General features: G+C 38.1%; 1 protein-coding gene and 2 pseudogenes across 2 annotated transcripts; 2 read left to right on the top strand and 1 right to left on the bottom strand.

Moving 5' to 3' along the window:
• Window positions 1-1,232: 1,232 nt before the first annotated feature.
• On the top strand, window positions 1,233-7,175 carry LOC127448722 (PI-PLC X domain-containing protein 1-like). 2 transcript variants are annotated; one of them, XM_051711477.1, is made up of 7 exons: window positions 1,233-1,712; window positions 1,955-2,075; window positions 3,452-3,594; window positions 4,461-4,589; window positions 5,613-5,768; window positions 5,901-6,081; window positions 6,184-7,175. In XM_051711477.1, the coding sequence occupies exons 2-7, from the start codon at window positions 1,964-1,966 to the stop codon at window positions 6,438-6,440; spliced, it is 978 nt and encodes a 325-aa protein (XP_051567437.1). In that variant the 5' UTR covers window positions 1,233-1,712; window positions 1,955-1,963; the 3' UTR covers window positions 6,441-7,175. The 2 variants fall into 2 exon arrangements, with proteins under 2 accessions (XP_051567437.1, XP_051567438.1); XM_051711478.1 differs by having other exon boundaries at window positions 1,234-1,276.
• A 1,344-nt stretch (window positions 7,176-8,519) lies between these two features.
• On the top strand, window positions 8,520-9,644 carry LOC127448789 (PI-PLC X domain-containing protein 1-like; annotated as a pseudogene).
• Window positions 9,645-16,272, bottom strand: LOC127448788 (putative GTP-binding protein 6; annotated as a pseudogene).
• Window positions 16,273-16,529: the final 257 nt, after the last annotated feature.

The raw sequence follows: 16,529 nt of genomic DNA, 5'->3' as shown, positions 1-16,529 counted from the left end.
GTGCCGTGACCCGGATGGGAGTGAGGTTTAGGGGTGTGTGTAACAGTAGCCAGCTGGTAGGTAGCTGTGCAGTGTGTAAACCTCACTCCCCTGGCCTCAAGAGGTGCACTAGTGACTGACACTAGGGGCTATAGCCTTTATCCTCCTTGTTAGCGAGCCTGCCTCCTACACCAGAGACGCCGCTTCGAATCCCATTTGGAGCGGGTTGAGAAGGACCGGTTACAAGCTCACAGAAATTCCTTTGAGGACACTCTTAGAGGCATTGATGGATTGCAGCTTGGAGCACAAAGAAGACTGAATAGCATTTGCTTGTATTCTGTAATAATGCAATGAACACAGACCGTTTTCACATTTGACTGTTTTGCAATTAGACTATGTGCAAACGCCCCATTGTGATATGGATGAAGTGATATTGTCTTGATTTGCTAAAGTTTGTCTTTCAAATGTTTTTGTGACATAATACAAGACAAAGATGCCCTTGGAGCGAGTCTATGCTGGTCTTATGGAATTCCAGTGAAGTAAAGGGAAGGTCAACTGGAGCCATTGTGCCACAGAGAACTGGATTAAGTTGGTATTGTGAAACTGAAAACAATGGAACTGCTAGAATGAACTGGTTCTATTACTTCTTTCTTTTAAAACTGTGTTTTTTCCTCTGACGATGATAAATCTCTTTACATGTAATAGATAAAATTACACTGCAAAATATAGTGTTTGTATAGATATTTCTGTATTGTAGCGATGCGGAACGCTGTGAGGTATTAGAGAAAAGTCCTGTGTCATCGCGAAACGCTGTTTTACTTCCAGCACTGAGGTCAGCAAAAACTGCCACACTCACACCAGCAGAGAGGAGCAGCATAAGCATCACCGATCACGACTAAATTAAATAATGTATCAAATAAAACTTTCCAAGAAAGATGGCATACTCTACATTAGATAATAGTAGTGTATCAACATCAAGGCGGGTCTTTATCTCGTAAAAAAGTATAGTAGTGTTTGCTTAACGCGAAATTATGAATCATACTATGGTGAAGGCTAGGCTCATAAATATTAATTATGCAAATATGACGAGCTTCGAAGCCTTTCTGACGCGCCAAGTCACTTAGCCTTATTAATGTTAAAAAGAGGCATGCATTGCTGCAAATCAGCACGTCGAATTTAGTGTACGTCTCATTACGTAATTAATATTCATGAGGAAAACCTTCACCATAGTATGTTTCTGAACCTGTCAGGCTGACCGGGTGGAGGATGCAGTTGACAGGCACGCGCTTTCTTTCCAGTAATATCTCTTCTTCAAAGGATAAATTATCGAAACGTGTCGCATTACGTAGATCGGCTTGATGATTGCAATAAATGGGATATTCTCAAGCCAGTTTAATTTCATCATTACACTGAGAAGCGAGTTTCTTCCGGACTGTTTCTGTTATCATTTTATCACCGCAGGATACCCTGCCCGGTGCAACCTTATGCCGTCAATGACAAGTTCGGCTCCGCGTATCATCTACCTCACTTTTACACGATCATCATGGTGTTTTGGGAATTAATGATCTGGACGAATATCTCTTTTCCTGTCAGCATACGAGTCTTTTGAAGCAGCTGGTTTCCTTAACTTTCACTAACCTGACTAACCTGTACCCATCTGAAATAGTTAAAAGGATCAATGCTGAAATATTCTTTCTGGACTTGGAGCCTCCATTTAACATATCTGAAACCTGGTCAATCCTAAGATTATAACTGATGACAATGCACATTGCAGTGAAATGTCATTAAAGTTCTCTCTCCCCAGGGTTCCTCAAAATGGATTTGAATTAATTATTATTATTATCATTATTATTTTTAATAGACACTAGTCGTTGGGCTCAGTTTTGACTTAATTGGAATGTTTACTAAGATTCATGATTGAACTTGTATGGTGACATACATCCAACATATTAACCCACATTTTACATTTTGACAGAAATTCAAGATGACATCAGAGGTCAGCCAAGTGCCATTGAGTGAGCTGCCCATGGACAACTGGATGGCCCATCTGCCCAGTGCACTATGGGACACCCCTCTCTGTTACATGGCCATTCCAGGTATAACCTCACCTTTTTATTTACATGTACTAAATTTTACATGGAAACACTGCCTTTCTCATTATGTAACTTTGGAAACTGAACATTTATCTTTATGGAGAGAATGTAGTTGAGAATTTTCCCACAGCTGAGAATACACATACTGTTATATTAGGAAGGTGTCATTACTTGATGTGTCTGATTTAAGACTACTAACAACATTACATAATATATATATATATATATATATATATATATATATATATATATATATATATATATATATATATATATATATATATATATATTTTTTTTTTACAACATTCTTCACCCAAAAATGAAAATTCTCTTATCATTTACTCACCCTCATGCCATTCCAGATGTGTATGACTTCCTGTCTTCTGATGAACACAAATGAAGATTTTTAGAAGAATATCTCAGCTCTGTGTCCATACAATGCAAGTCAACAGGGTCCAAAACTTTGAAGCTCAAAAAGCACATAAAGGCAGCATAAAAGTAATCCAAACGACTGGTTAAATCCATGTCTTCAGAAGTGATATGATAGGTGTGGGTGAGAAACAGATCAATATTTAAGTCCTTTTTTTACTATAAATCTCCACTTTCAAACAGCCCTCCTAAGCACTCTACTTTCCTAAAAGTTTGTCTTCTTTTGTTTTTGGCAATTTGTATTCATCGTGCATATCACCACCTACTGGGCAGGGAGGAGAATTTATAGGAAAATAGGACTTAAATATTGATCTGTTCCTCACCCACACTTACCATATCACTTCTGAAGACATGGACTTACCCACTGAAATCATATACATTTTTTGTTTTGTTTTTGTTTTGCTGCCTTTATATGCTTTTTATGAGCTTCAAAGTTTTGGACCCTGTTGACTTGCACTGTATGTACCTACAGAGCTGAGATATTCTTCTAGAAATCTTTGTTTGGGTTCCACAGACAAAAGAAAGTCATACACATCTGGGATGGCATAAAGGTGAGTAAATGATGAGAACATTTTCCTTTTTTGGGAAAACTATTCCTTTAAATGTGTAGATAATCCAAAAATAATTTACTTGCGCTCATGTCTTTCTAAACACGTATAACTTTCCATCTTCTGCGTAACATAAAAGGACTTTTTTATTATCAATATCGCAGTTCATCCTTTTAATACAATGGCAGTTGACTGTGACTTAAAAATCTGAAAAAAGGACCCAAAATTATCATAAAATTAGTCCATACAACTTGTGCATCATATTCCAAGTCTTTTTGGGTGAACTATTCCTTTAATATCCATGCCTTCTAAGCACTCCATTAACTTATTTTTGTACTGATTTTTGACTTAGCTGCCCTACATTTTCATAGGCAGAACATGTTCAACTTTCTTGGTTTGCAGGAAGCCATAATGCCATAACTTACTGTCTGGATAAAAATGACCGCTCTCCAGTAGACCTCACTCAACCAGATATGCTGCAGAAGCTGGACAAGTACATGAAGCCCATCATACGCCCGTTTGTTTACAAGTGGGCGATAGCACAGGTATGGTAACCGCCATTCATCCACAGTTCCTTTGTAGTTTGTGTAATATGTTATATCAGTCTGTGATGTATTGAATATAATTATCATCACTTGTTTCATGCTGTACTTTATGTATTTTCCATAGGGTTACTATCAGCCATTTTAAAAGAATCAAGTCAGACTCATACCTATGAATAAATCACAATTCACCTTCATTTACATGAGCAAATATTTATAAACCATCTGAGGTCATGACAAGGTTTGTTGTTCTTCTGTTGTTGAAATTATTACTACTTTGATGTAAAAAAAAAAAAGCCATGATCATATTCTGTGTACATACTGTATGTATTATGCTGTAGTATACTGAATGGTCTGAGTTAGTAAGCACATTTGAAAAAGGCACCATAATGGTGTCTGGCTAAACATTACAGTTTAAAGGTTAAAATGAATGCAATTATGTTGAGTATGATATCAAATCCCTCATAAGGGCAATAGACCAATAAATGTCAGTGTGCATCAGCAGAGTCCTGTAGAGCATGAGTCTCTCAGCTCAGAAACTGAAATCTATCAGCACGAGAGGGAATACATTGTGTGCTTTCCTGCAGAAATCAAACACTTAGTGGCTTTTCGATCCTTTGCACTTGCTTTCTCAATAAACTTGAACTGTGATCCGATAGAATAGTTATGACTAATGGTTTTTGTATAAAACTCTGATGGATGAGAAGAATTTCCCAAATTGTCAATATGTCAGGTGAGATATAAAGGTTGCATTATAACAGAGAGATGTTTGTTTCACTTTCGGTTTGTCTTGTAGTTGGCTAGCTGTTCAGCAGTCCTTTTGCTGCACCTGCATTGTTAATGAATGTGCTTTACATTATATACTACAGGAGTCTAGCGTTAGGGAGCAGTTAGATTCCGGGGTGAGATACTGTGACCTGAGGATAGCACATCGGCCTAATGACAGCTCTAGCGATCTATACTTCTACCATGGTGTTTATACCACTGTTACTGTGGAGGTAAGATAAATAACTACTCATAAAAACTATGCAACAATTGATCATTGGACCATTGTGAGGTGCATTTAAAAAATCTTGAATGATGCGAAATGTAGTGTATAATTTCCCAGCTAATATATTTGTATTAATTTAATAGATTTTTTTATGAGAATATTCTTTTAAAAATATAGTGCTGTGCAAAATATGATTAATATGAGCAATAGAGCGCAACAGACTGGTTCTGGAAGTAGAAATCCCATTACTATTTTTTTCCATAGGGGAATCGATTATTAACAATAGCTTGTAAACTTTTAAAGAAAGACCTACAGTGAGCTCCAAGGTTGTTAATCAATGGTATATGATTCTGCCGAAGCCATCAATCTATATTTTTTCAAAATGTTTTATTTTTTAAATATCATATTTAGTAGTGGATTTCCTGGTGAAAAAGTACACTACCAATGATTCTGAGGGGGAAAATCCACCAATCAGAGAATCGCGGCAAGAGCTCTGCAGCGATCACCCACTTCCATGATGCACTGCGAATGAAGCAATCGAGTTGGTCTCACTACACTATCAAAATATGAATATATTTGTATGTTTGAATATTTTGCAATATACTTTTAATATATTGATTCTATAGTTATAATCGAGAAATTGAAATCAGTAGTTTTATATGTTTCAGTCGTTTTTTAATTCAATTATGTCATCTGCAATGCTTTATGGGATTGTTGTTCATTCCCTCATGAAAGAAGTTTAGCACACAATCTTGTACCTTTGTCTTTTTGTAAGATTTTCAAATATTTTTTGCTTTAAATCAGTTTGTTAGTTGTGATTCACCTCGAAGCTGGTTGGTTTGGTTTATGGCTTTGAACTGTTTTGTGAACTTCTTGATGAAATTCCTATGGAAAAAAGAAATAGGAAAAATACGTCCAGAAACAAGTGAGCTAGAACTGTTGCGCTCTACGGCTCTAATTGGAACCCAATTTTGAAGAATAGAAGTGAATGCATACAATTAATTCTAACAAATGTCTTGTGTTATTGCAGACGGTATTAAAAGAGATCAAAGAGTGGCTGGATGTTCATCCAAAGGAAGTAGTCATCCTCTCTTTTAGCCACTTCCTGGGCCTCTGTCAAGAACGCCACTTACTGCTTGTCTCAATGATAAAGAGTGTTTTTGATTCCAAACTGTGCCCCAAAACGGTGTGCATATATTGTCATTATCAAATTGTAGAAATCAATGACTGGAAACAGATTTAGTAACAATGTATTCTCTGCATAAATAATTCAATACGTAATGAAAAAATTAAAAGAGACCTCTGATTTGTCTGTCAGGAGCGTGTGACATTACGGAATTTATGGTGCCAGGGTTACCAAGTCATCATTTCATATGAGCACAATATTGTCAACTGCCACAAAGAGTTGTGGTCCCATATACCTTACTGGTGGGCCAACAAATGCAAGGCTGAAGCGCTGATCGAGGAATTTGAACGTAAAAAACAAAGTGGCCGACCAGGTAACCCTAATCGTAAAGTTTACAGTAACAAGAAGTCATAGGCAATTCTGATCTTTTTCATAAGTCAAAAATCAATGCTCTTGTGTGCACTGTTTTTCACAGGAGGGTTCTTTGTGACTGGCATCAATCTTACTGAAGATTTGAAGTACATATGCTCCCATCCCACTGAATCACTGAAGGATATGGTGATGTCCGCATATCCCACATTACTCAGCTGGGTCCGGCAGCAGATGCCTGGCTCTAACACTGGCTCCCTCAACATCATAGCTGGGGACTTTGTGGCCGAGAGCCAGTTCATACCAACCGTCATTGCACTGAACGAAAATCTACTTAACAGGACTATATTATCAGAGCCTTGACAGACTCTTAATCTGCACAATGTAGAACGCATTTAACATTTGAGAAAAGAAGAGTTTCTTGTTCTTGTGATAGATTTTTATACTAGTCACTAAACTGTAAAATAACTTTACACTTTTTGAGTAAAAGGGTGATAGAGAATTTTGAGTTATGAGTAGAATAATGTAATGCACTGATTTTTATGACTTGAATTTACTGTAATATTTAGCTTATTTATAGCGTTTCCAATATATACCTCTGATCTTGCAATAATGTTGGTCATTTGGAAGTACCTGGTCCTGGATCTGGACATTATCATGGTCCAAATTATCACAACATCAAAATACAGCAATAGTCACAAGCATAACATGTTATATACATACTGTAGTGCCAGTGAGCAGAGAACCAGAATTTCAGCATTTGCATGAGGATTGCTGAAGCTTACTCAGTCCAAGCCTGCAAAAATGGAATCAAACACTCAGGATTGTGCATTCTTTATGATATGTAAACTTTTCAACTTTGTACTGTATGGAATGACAAAATGGAGATATGGTTACATCACTGCATGGTATTCGCAACAAAAGCATGAGGAGACATTGTGGAATATTTCTGCAATTGCAAATATGTTTTCTGCCATAGTAGCATGCCATTTAAATGCAACTGCATCATGCAATTTAAGCAATATGTCAGCAGTTTTTGCCTCTCACTGACAAAATTATAATCACAAGTATAAGCAGTTTGAATAGAGGACATGGACCTAATACATATATTTGAATATTTCAAATAAATAATTTAACAATGTTTATACAAATGTCCACATTCTTATGAATCAAGAGTTTTTTTTATTTTTATTATTAAGCTATAATGAAAAACTGCCACAAAGTTTTGCATGGTTGACATTGTTTTAATCAGAAAAAAAAAAAAAAGATGCATTTTTATGAAGTTGTTTGCATTTCGTAGTAACACTTGGCCAGTGTATTTTAATCAGTGTCTGACTGTTGAGGTTTATTCAAAGAGCCAGATTTAGAGGTACCTAAAAATCGAATTTCTTAAAGGTTCATAGTGATGTTTATACAATTTCATACTTTCATTGGAGTATCAAAAGCAACAGATGATCTATAAGCCTTACGCTGCATTATAGGCACACAAGGGACAACAAGGATTAGATGACATGGAAAGAGACATTTTACTCTCCATGGTCCCATGATCAATGTGCGATGAAAGCCTTAAATCAAAGTTTTAACCTGAATCAAAAGATAATGGGGGTTTTGAGTCTCTTCCCTGATCAAAGTTGATAAATTGATGAAAGGTCATCGTATTTCTGAGCTGTGGTAAACAACATGCTTAAAATGAGAGGGGGTTGGAAAATACAATAAATTGCCACATTTATCAATAATTTTTTTAATATGTAATCTTGGACTGACACCAAGGGGCCTGAAGGCAGCGTCATTGAAACACAATAGTTTTAAAGGGATAGTTCACCCAAAACTGAAAATTCTCTCATCTCACCCTCATGCCTTCCCAGATGTGTATGACTTTGTTTTCTGGAGAACATTTTTAGAAGAATATTGCAGCCCTGTAGGTCCATACATCCATAGGTCCAAGTGAATGATTACCAAAACTTTGAAACTCCAAAAAAGGCAGCATAAAAGTAATACATACGACTCCAGTGGTTTAATCCATGTCTTCAGAAGTGATATGATAGGTGTGGGTGAGAAACAGATCAATATTTTTGTATTTTTTATTTATGTTTTTTTTTTAAATTTTTACTATAAATCTACACTTTCACGTTCACATACTTGGCGACTCACATTCTTTGAGCATACTGCCACGTACTGGGCAGGGAGGAAAATTTATAGTAAAAAAGGACTAAAATATTGATCTGTTTTTCACCCACACCTATCGTATCGCTTTTGAAGACATGGATTAATCACTGGAGTCATATTTTTTCTGCTGCCTTTATGTCCTTTTTGGAGCTTCAAAGTTCAGGCCACCATTAACTTGCAATGAATGTACCAACAGAACTGAGATAATTCTTCTAAAAATCTCATCGCTGTATTTTTCTGCATATCGCGGCGCCGTTTTGTGGCCCGGTTCTCCCGATGGCCAGTTCGCCCCTGATCGGCCCTAAAGAATGCCCGGTATGCCAGATTACCAATCCAGCCCTGGTTAAAACTGGCATTTGATACGTTGATCTTCAAATTGCCCACAAACAGTATGATTCTTCCAATGACCTTTACTTCAATCACATCATTTACACACACGCGACTGTCGTTGTAATTATAAACACTATAATGTAAAATAGCTATTTACATTTGCTATTTTACTCTTTATTTTCTCTATTTTGTGCTTTCTAAACATGTATAGTTTTACAGGAAATGCTACAGACAGTTACATCATGGCTTGAGTCTCATCCCAAAGAAATTATCATCCTGGCTTGCAGTCATTTTGAAGGGCTAAATCATAAACACCTGAGGAATTTATGTATTCTCTGAAGAAAATCTTTGGCTTTAAGCTGAGTCCTCACAATGTTAGAACCATTCTGATTTTTTATGCATAATAATGTACTGCTCCATCAATTAGTGCAAATGTACAAAATTATACATGATTGTAACAGGCTTAAAATATGGCTTTCTTTGTATGCGCCTATGTCATACATATTTTTAAAGGTTGCAGTATTGACCTTGCGCAGCCTGTGGACATCAGGCTATCAAGTGGTACTGTCATATGAGGATCAGTCTGCAGTGCACCATAAGGAGTTGTGGCCTTCCATCCCATACCTTTGGGCCAATAAACCAAATGCAGAAGAGCTGCTCCAGTATCTTGAGTGGCAGAAACAGCTTGGCCGGTCTGGTGAGAGAAATGTTGGACAGATAGATTGCATTTACCATTACAAATGACAGATTACGTGGGGTGAGGTGTACAATTGTCTGCACATGTATATTCATTTCTGAGCAATAGGTCAATAATCATAAAGTTAATGCTTATAACTTGTTTTTGGCCTCTGATTCGCATATTTCTGTTTTACAGAGGGATTTTTCATCACTTCGCACCCCTGGGAGTCTCTACAGACCCTGACCACGGAGAACTGGAACTGTGTGAGAAGATGGCTAGAAGACCAGAAACTAGGACCTGAATCCACAAGTCTAAACATCATAGCTGGAGACTTTATTGGACCTATCCCAATTTGCAAGCTTGTCATTGCTCTCAACAAGAAACTCCTTTAATCATGGAGCTGGGAAAGCGAAGTGTGTTAGATGCAAGTTGTTTTAGGTGTCGACAAGGAATCATTTGGGTCTTGATCACTCAGTACAGAAGATTAATTCAACTGTGCTTTTCCTTAGTTACTCACTCTGGCTAAACCAGTGCATAAGCAGTATATACAGTTGAAGTCAGAAAGTTTACATACACTTAGGCTGAAGTCATTAAAATTAAAATAAAATTTAACCACTCCACAGATTTCATATTAGGACATCTACTTTGTGCATGACACGAGAAATTTTTCCAACAATTGTTTAGAGACAGATTGTTTCACTTTTAATTGACTATAATCACAATTCCAGTGGGTCATAAGTTTACATACACAGAGTTAGCTGTGCCTTTAAGCAGCTTGGAAAAGGATATCAAGCCTTTAGGCAATTAGCCAATTAGCTTCTGATAGGCTAATTGGAGGTGTACATGTGGATGTATTTTAAGGCCTACGTTCAAACTCAGGGGCCGTTTACACGACAATGTTTTCAACTAAAAACGGAAAACTTTTTATGCCTTTTGGCTGTTCATTTACACGACAACGGCGTTTTGGGGCCTAAATTTTGAACTTTTGAAAACAGGTTTCAAAGTGCAAGTTTTTGAAAACGATGCCGTTATCGTCTCCGTGTAAACATACAAAAACGAGAATTTGTGCACTTGTATCACGTGTTCAGTCTATAGGCATGCGCATGAGTACTTCAAAACAATGCGAAAACTACAATGGTGGACTACAGGACTGTGTATGTTCTGCTCAAGATTTTGAGTTTATTGACGCTTCTGCAGCAAAGTGTAGATTTACTGCATCACTACTACGACCAGCGATCGCCATCTTCATTGTTTGTATTCACTGCTCTGTGAAAGAATGCTTATGTTCGCAGGCGCGTAGTGTTTCTTTACAAAGTGACATCGCCAACTACTGGCCTGGCATGCATGATACAGCGTTTTTTGTCGTTTTGGCAGATCCGTGTGAACGGGGATCGTTTTGACAACGTTGTCGTCTGTATGTGAAACTTTGCTTGACATCATGGGAAAATCAAAAGAAATCAGCCAAGACCTCACAAAAACAAAATTGTGGACCTCAACAAGTCTGGTTCATCCTTGGGAGCAATTTCCAAACGCCTGAAGGTACCATGTTCATCTTTACAACAATAGTACGCAAGTATAAACACCATAGGATCACACAGCCATCATACCGCTCAGGAAGGAGACTGAAGTATTCTGTCTCCTAGAGATGAATGTAGTTTGGTGCGAAAAGTGTAAATCAATCCCAAAACAACAGCAAAGGACCATGTGAAGATGCTGGAGGAAACAGGTAGACAAGTATCGATATCCACAGTAAAACGAGTCCTATTTCGACATAACATGAAAGGCTGCTCAGCAAGGAAGAAGCCACTCCAAAACTGCCATAAAAAAACCAGACTACAGTTTGCAAGTGAACATGGGGACAAAGGTCTTACTTTTTGGAGAAATGTCCTCTGGTCTGATGAAATTTTTTTTAACTGTTTGGCCATAATGACCATCGGTATGTTTGGAGGAAAAAGGGTGTGGCTTGCAAGCTGAAGAACACCATCCCAACCGTGAAGCATGGGGGTGGCAGCATCATGTTGTTGGGGTGCTTTGCTGCAGGAGGGACTGGTGCACTTCACAAAATAGATGTCAACATGAGGAAGGAAAATGATGTGGGTATATTGAAGCAACATCTCAAGACATCAGCCAGGAAGTTAAAGCGCGGTCGCAAATGGGTCTTCCAAATGGACAATGACCCCAAGCATACCTCCAACGTTGAGGCAAAATGGCTTAAGGACATCAAAGGTCAAGGTATTGGAGTGGCCATCACAAAGTCCTGATCTCAATCTGATAGAAAATTTGTGGGCAGAACTGAAAAAGCGTGTGCGAGCAAGGAGGCTGACAACCTGACTCAGTTACACCAGTTCTGTCTGGAGGAATGGGCCAAAATTCCAACAACTTATGGTGGAGTGGTGTGGGGGGCCTCTGTCAGGGGGCCCCCCCTCTAGAACCGCCACTGCCTTGAGGGTCATAATTTGCTTTAAAAAACAGCTTCTTCAATCTTTTCTTTTAACATGCCCAGTCCATGTTGTTTCAGTGCTGATATCGGGATAACCTCAGGATCACAGGGCTCATATCTGTACATTAACAGATTGAAGTATTAAAATGAGACTCTTACATTTTCAGAAGAAAATCACAGATTTTTTTGTTTGTTTAATTCTTAAAAGGAATAGTTCACCCAAAAATGAAAATTCTCTCATCATTTACTCCCCCTCATGCCATCCCAGATATTTATGAGCTTGAAATCTTGATCATGTCAAGAGACTGCAATGGCAAGATGCACAGTGAAAAAGGAGTAACATTTTGGTCTGTTCTCACCCAAAACCGATTGGATCACTTCAGAAGACATGGATTTAACTACTAGAGACTTACTGATTACTTTTATGCTGCCTTTATGTACTTTTTGTAGCTTCAAAGTTTTGGTCACCTTTCACTTGCATTGTATGGACCTATAGATCTGAAATATTCTTCTAAAATTTTTGTGTTCAGCAGAAGAAAGTCACATATCTGCGATGGGATGAGAGAGAGTAAATGATGAGAGAATTTTCATATTTGGGTAAACTATCCCCTTAAGGTTAGGGGTTCAGAACAAGTATGAACAACAATAATAGTGATGCTTAACCTAAATCTGAACCATTATTTTTTTGTTACTACTTGTTTTAAGATTAAATTGGTCCAAAAAGCAGGTAGAGAAAAGCTGACTCAACCTTCCATGAGGTCAGTCTTATTGTGCACCTCTATTATAGAGTTCAAAAGTCTTTCTGGATCTGAAGCTTCTTTAGAGCATTAAGTACATTGACTTTTTGATTCACAGTCTCCGGATGACTGATGTCTCTCAAATGAATGATAAGGTCCTGCGAAAAGGAAGGGCGTTAAAATGTTCTAAAATTATGCTAAAAAAATTAAAAACTTTATGCTCTCTGGATATATAATGAATGAGCCACATCCTCCAGTGTGGCAGAGAAAGAGTCAATAAGCTGGTGAGGAAGTTGGGACAAAAAAACAATGGTGTCTATGTACAGTACAGTCATGTGACTTGGCAACTGTCCTGTGTACGGTAACATCCAAGGTGGCAAAGAGCTGGTCTTTAGGCTGAAGTCCAGCATCCCCAGTGAGGGCTTTAATCAGAGTTGTTTTACCTTTAGAAAAAAACACTCTTAATTTGTTTTTGATCATTGATAAAACTGATATCATAGATTAATTGGTATTTTTTTTTCAAACCTCACCACAGTTGGTGTAGCCCATAACAGAGATGATGGTAAAATCTTTCTGTTTGCGTTGGATTCCGATCCAAGTGCCCCTTCCTTCGAAGTCGCTCCAGGGCCGAACGGATCTTCAGCTCTCATTCATTCAACAACCTCTGCTGCACATCATACAAACCTGCAGAAAACATATTAGCTCCAGTGAGTCTACAGTAAGGGATCCACTGTTACTTAGAGTAATGAAGAGACAGTATTATGTTTAGCATGTGGTGTGCTGTACTTGTCCAGTGAATGTTAAATATTTACCTGTTTCTCACCCACACCTATCATATCACTTCTGAAGATATTGATTTAACTATTGGAGTCATATGGATTACTTTTATGCTGACTTATGTGATTTTTGGAGCTTCAAAATTTTGGCACCCATTCACTTGCATTGTATGGACAACTACAGAGCTGAAATATTCTTCTAAAAATCATAATTTCTTTTTTCTGCAGAAGAAAGTCATGCCAAACCATCTGGGATGGCATGAGGGTGAGTAAATGATGAGACAATTTTCATTATTGGGTGAACTATCCCTTTAACCAAAGATGTACTATTACTAAAACAAGATCACCCAGAATTATGTTAACCCATTTCATGTGTGGAAAGCCCATTCTTGTCCTTACCTGAGCCCTTAATGTACCTTGAGCCACCACCTTGCTGGTCTAAGTTTGGTACTTCATTTCTCAGCCGTGATCTTATGTGTTCAAATGGTAAAACAAGATATTGTTGTTAGACATTATGTTAAAAAAATAAGATGCGTAAATGTCCAATACAGGGTTTAGTGTTTACACTAACTAGTAGGGCTGCAAAAGTAATCAGAAAAATAATTGTGACTACAGTTATAGCTGCTGCAATTAACTTATAGTGAAAAGTGTCAATCACAGCATTCTATTTCTTTTTATTTATATTTTTTCCCCAATGGTTGAGCGCTGTAACCAGTAACAGTTTTAGCAAACCATGCAACTGTGTGGGTCCCCAGACGTCGGGGGGCCCCCCGCCCCAGGTAGGAAAGCTCCGCAAAAACTGCTTGAGGGGTGACATATTGTTCTGAGTACACGCGCGGATACGCTGTTGTCTGCGGTCAGAGCGGTTCACGAAGCCACTGGTTTCGGGTCAGTAGGACTTTGGGTTCGGCTTTGTAATTTATAAAAAAATATGCAGGCCTTCCGAACTTGTTTCGCCCATGCATTTTCACTCACATAGATAGGCGTGAATGGATGAGTTGCCGTTCACACTGAAAGTGTTTTTGCGTGTGTCTGCTCTGTTTTCCATTGTTTTTCTATGTAAATGCGCTGGACGAACGTCATTGACTGCTGCACCGTGTCTCGCTGTTTCTTCAGTGTCTCACACAGGTCTGGCACATTTTTAGACACTGTAAAGTTAAAAAGAACTTCAGGTTTCAAAAACACATGTTGAGACACCTGCGTTCAGTTTCAGTTGTTGCGCTGCATCTAGATTGTTTTTAGTGCAGGTGTCACAAATACAAGTTCAGGTTGCAAAGAGGTGACTGTTACAATGTTTAATGTTATTCCAGATTGTTCTACACCAAGCAAAGTTTCAGCGCTTGATAAACGGTAATGTTTGTTTCCTTCTGCTATATTGTGCTGAGGGGCCACCGTGCCTTGTATGTTTACTGTTAAAGTTATGAATGTTGTCTACAATGCTTACATAATATACAGCCTTTTGCAAAATGATGAACAATACACTGCAGCATTAGAATATAAGCTCCAGTTGAAAGTAAATAAGACAGAAATATAGTACTATTGTATACAACAAGTCATCAAAGTAATAATAATAATACTGTATCATATTATAATGACAAACTGGACAACAATAAGTAATTGTTGGGTTATAATATTAATATATACAGTAACAACGGAATTCCAAAATGTTACTGGGTGAAGTAGTTTTGCACACCCTGTTCACAAAAAAAAAAAAAAAAGGAAACAAAAAAAGTGTTTTGTAAAAATATATGTAGGCAAATATTGCTTTTTATCACTGTATTGTGGAAAAACTGGAAAACATGCATTTATTATATTAAACTAGATTTTTATTTAATTAAATATTCTGAATGTACTTGGCTACGACAGCAGATAGGATGAATTTAAAATTATGATTTAAAATCAATTTCTTCATTTAAGCTACATTTTTCGAAATGGGGCCTGGGGGTTGTTCGGTTGCTTGGGGCCACAGAAATTGTAAACCTGCCCCTGATTGTAATCAATAACAGACATGTCCATTGAGCACATATGCCAGATAAGAAAAGACACTCCCATTCAATAAATACAGCTGTGACCCCAGGTGTTGTTCTGATCTTCTCTTTGCAATTTGTCAGAGCAGAGGAAAAAAGTGTCAATTTGTGTCTATAACATGCAATTCATTCAATAAAAGTGTGCATTATATACCTGTTAGAGTCTGGACGTTTCCCTTGCCGAATATTTTCCTCTTCTCTGGATCTTGGTGGAGAGGACGATCTTGACAACAACACTCCAGTTCTGCAAGGTATTCACCAGACCAACAGCCTCATCCATTTGAAGCGCCGCTGTTAAATGGAACAACTCTGTCTTATGCAATATGTCAGAGGATTTTTTTCATTGCCTAAAGATGAATTCTTTATATTCAGGGATTTATGGGTTTTCCCATTCATTTTGAAGGCATAGTTCATCCAAAAATGAAACTGCTGTCATCATTCATACACCCTCATGTGTTTCCAAACCTACAGTATATTCCTTGTTAGGGAGAATGTTAACCTTAGTCACCATTGACTGAAGCCTGGGTGTACTTTGTTTTTGTGCATTCAGGATCGGCTTGCACCTGGTCTACTGTGTTGCCCTTCAAAGTATATACTTCTAACCACGAGCGAATACAAACGCCTGCCCAAAACAACTGCTTTGTGATGCTCTTTTAATACAGTCAATGGGAGGCACATGCTCTGATGATGCACACAGACGAAGACCCCGCCCACGGGTCGAGAAAATCTGGGCTGTGCGCCGTCAGTCTGCGCTGACTGTGTCGATGACGAAATTTGCGTGACGCATACCGTGTATGGAGTGATCCGCAACGCGCACACCCTAAGTACACTTCGGCCTTGAGGCTAATATCCTGCCTATCATCTACTTTTGAGTTCCACGGAAATATAAAATCATATGGGTTTGGAGCAACATCAGGGTGAGTAAATGATGACAGATTTTTCATTTTTGGGTGAACTATCCCTTTAACTGTCACTTGTAAAATCTGTTTAAATAGTACACTCTTACCTGTGGTCAGATATTGCTTTTTGCTGCCCCATTTTACATTCGAATTTTAGGTGTGTCAGGAGGAGCGCGAGACATGATGATGACGTAGCTGACGCAGTTTGTGTTTGTTAGCCTATCCAGTTCAAACAATTAGTTGCAGCACGGCTTGCGTTTTTAATTTGAAAAATGGCGGAAAAAGAGAGTGAGGACTCGGAGTTGGAGAGGATCTTACATACACCAAAACATCTTAAAATTGCTGTGTGGCGCTTCTTCGGTTTCTGGAGTATCGAAGGCGAAATTGTTGACAAAACC

This window comes from Myxocyprinus asiaticus, chromosome 12 (assembly GCF_019703515.2).
Source record: "Myxocyprinus asiaticus isolate MX2 ecotype Aquarium Trade chromosome 12, UBuf_Myxa_2, whole genome shotgun sequence".
Classification (NCBI taxonomy): Eukaryota; Metazoa; Chordata; class Actinopteri; order Cypriniformes; family Catostomidae; genus Myxocyprinus; species Myxocyprinus asiaticus.
Note: the sequence above shows the minus strand (reverse complement) of the source record. Positions and strands in the feature narration are given on the sequence as shown.

What these genes read in the sequence shown, in the direction of transcription:
- LOC127448722 (XM_051711477.1), top strand. Translation starts at nt 1,964, where the DNA reads ATGACATCAGAGGTCAGCCAAGTGCCATTGAGTGAGCTGCCCATGGAC. An exon ending in ACAAGTGGGCGATAGCACAG is followed by an intron (nt 3,595 to 4,460) that starts GTATGGTAACCG and finishes TATATACTACAG; the next exon opens with GAGTCTAGCGTTAGGGAGCA. An exon ending in AAAACAAAGTGGCCGACCAG is followed by an intron (nt 6,082 to 6,183) that starts GTAACCCTAATC and finishes TGTTTTTCACAG; the next exon opens with GAGGGTTCTTTGTGACTGGC.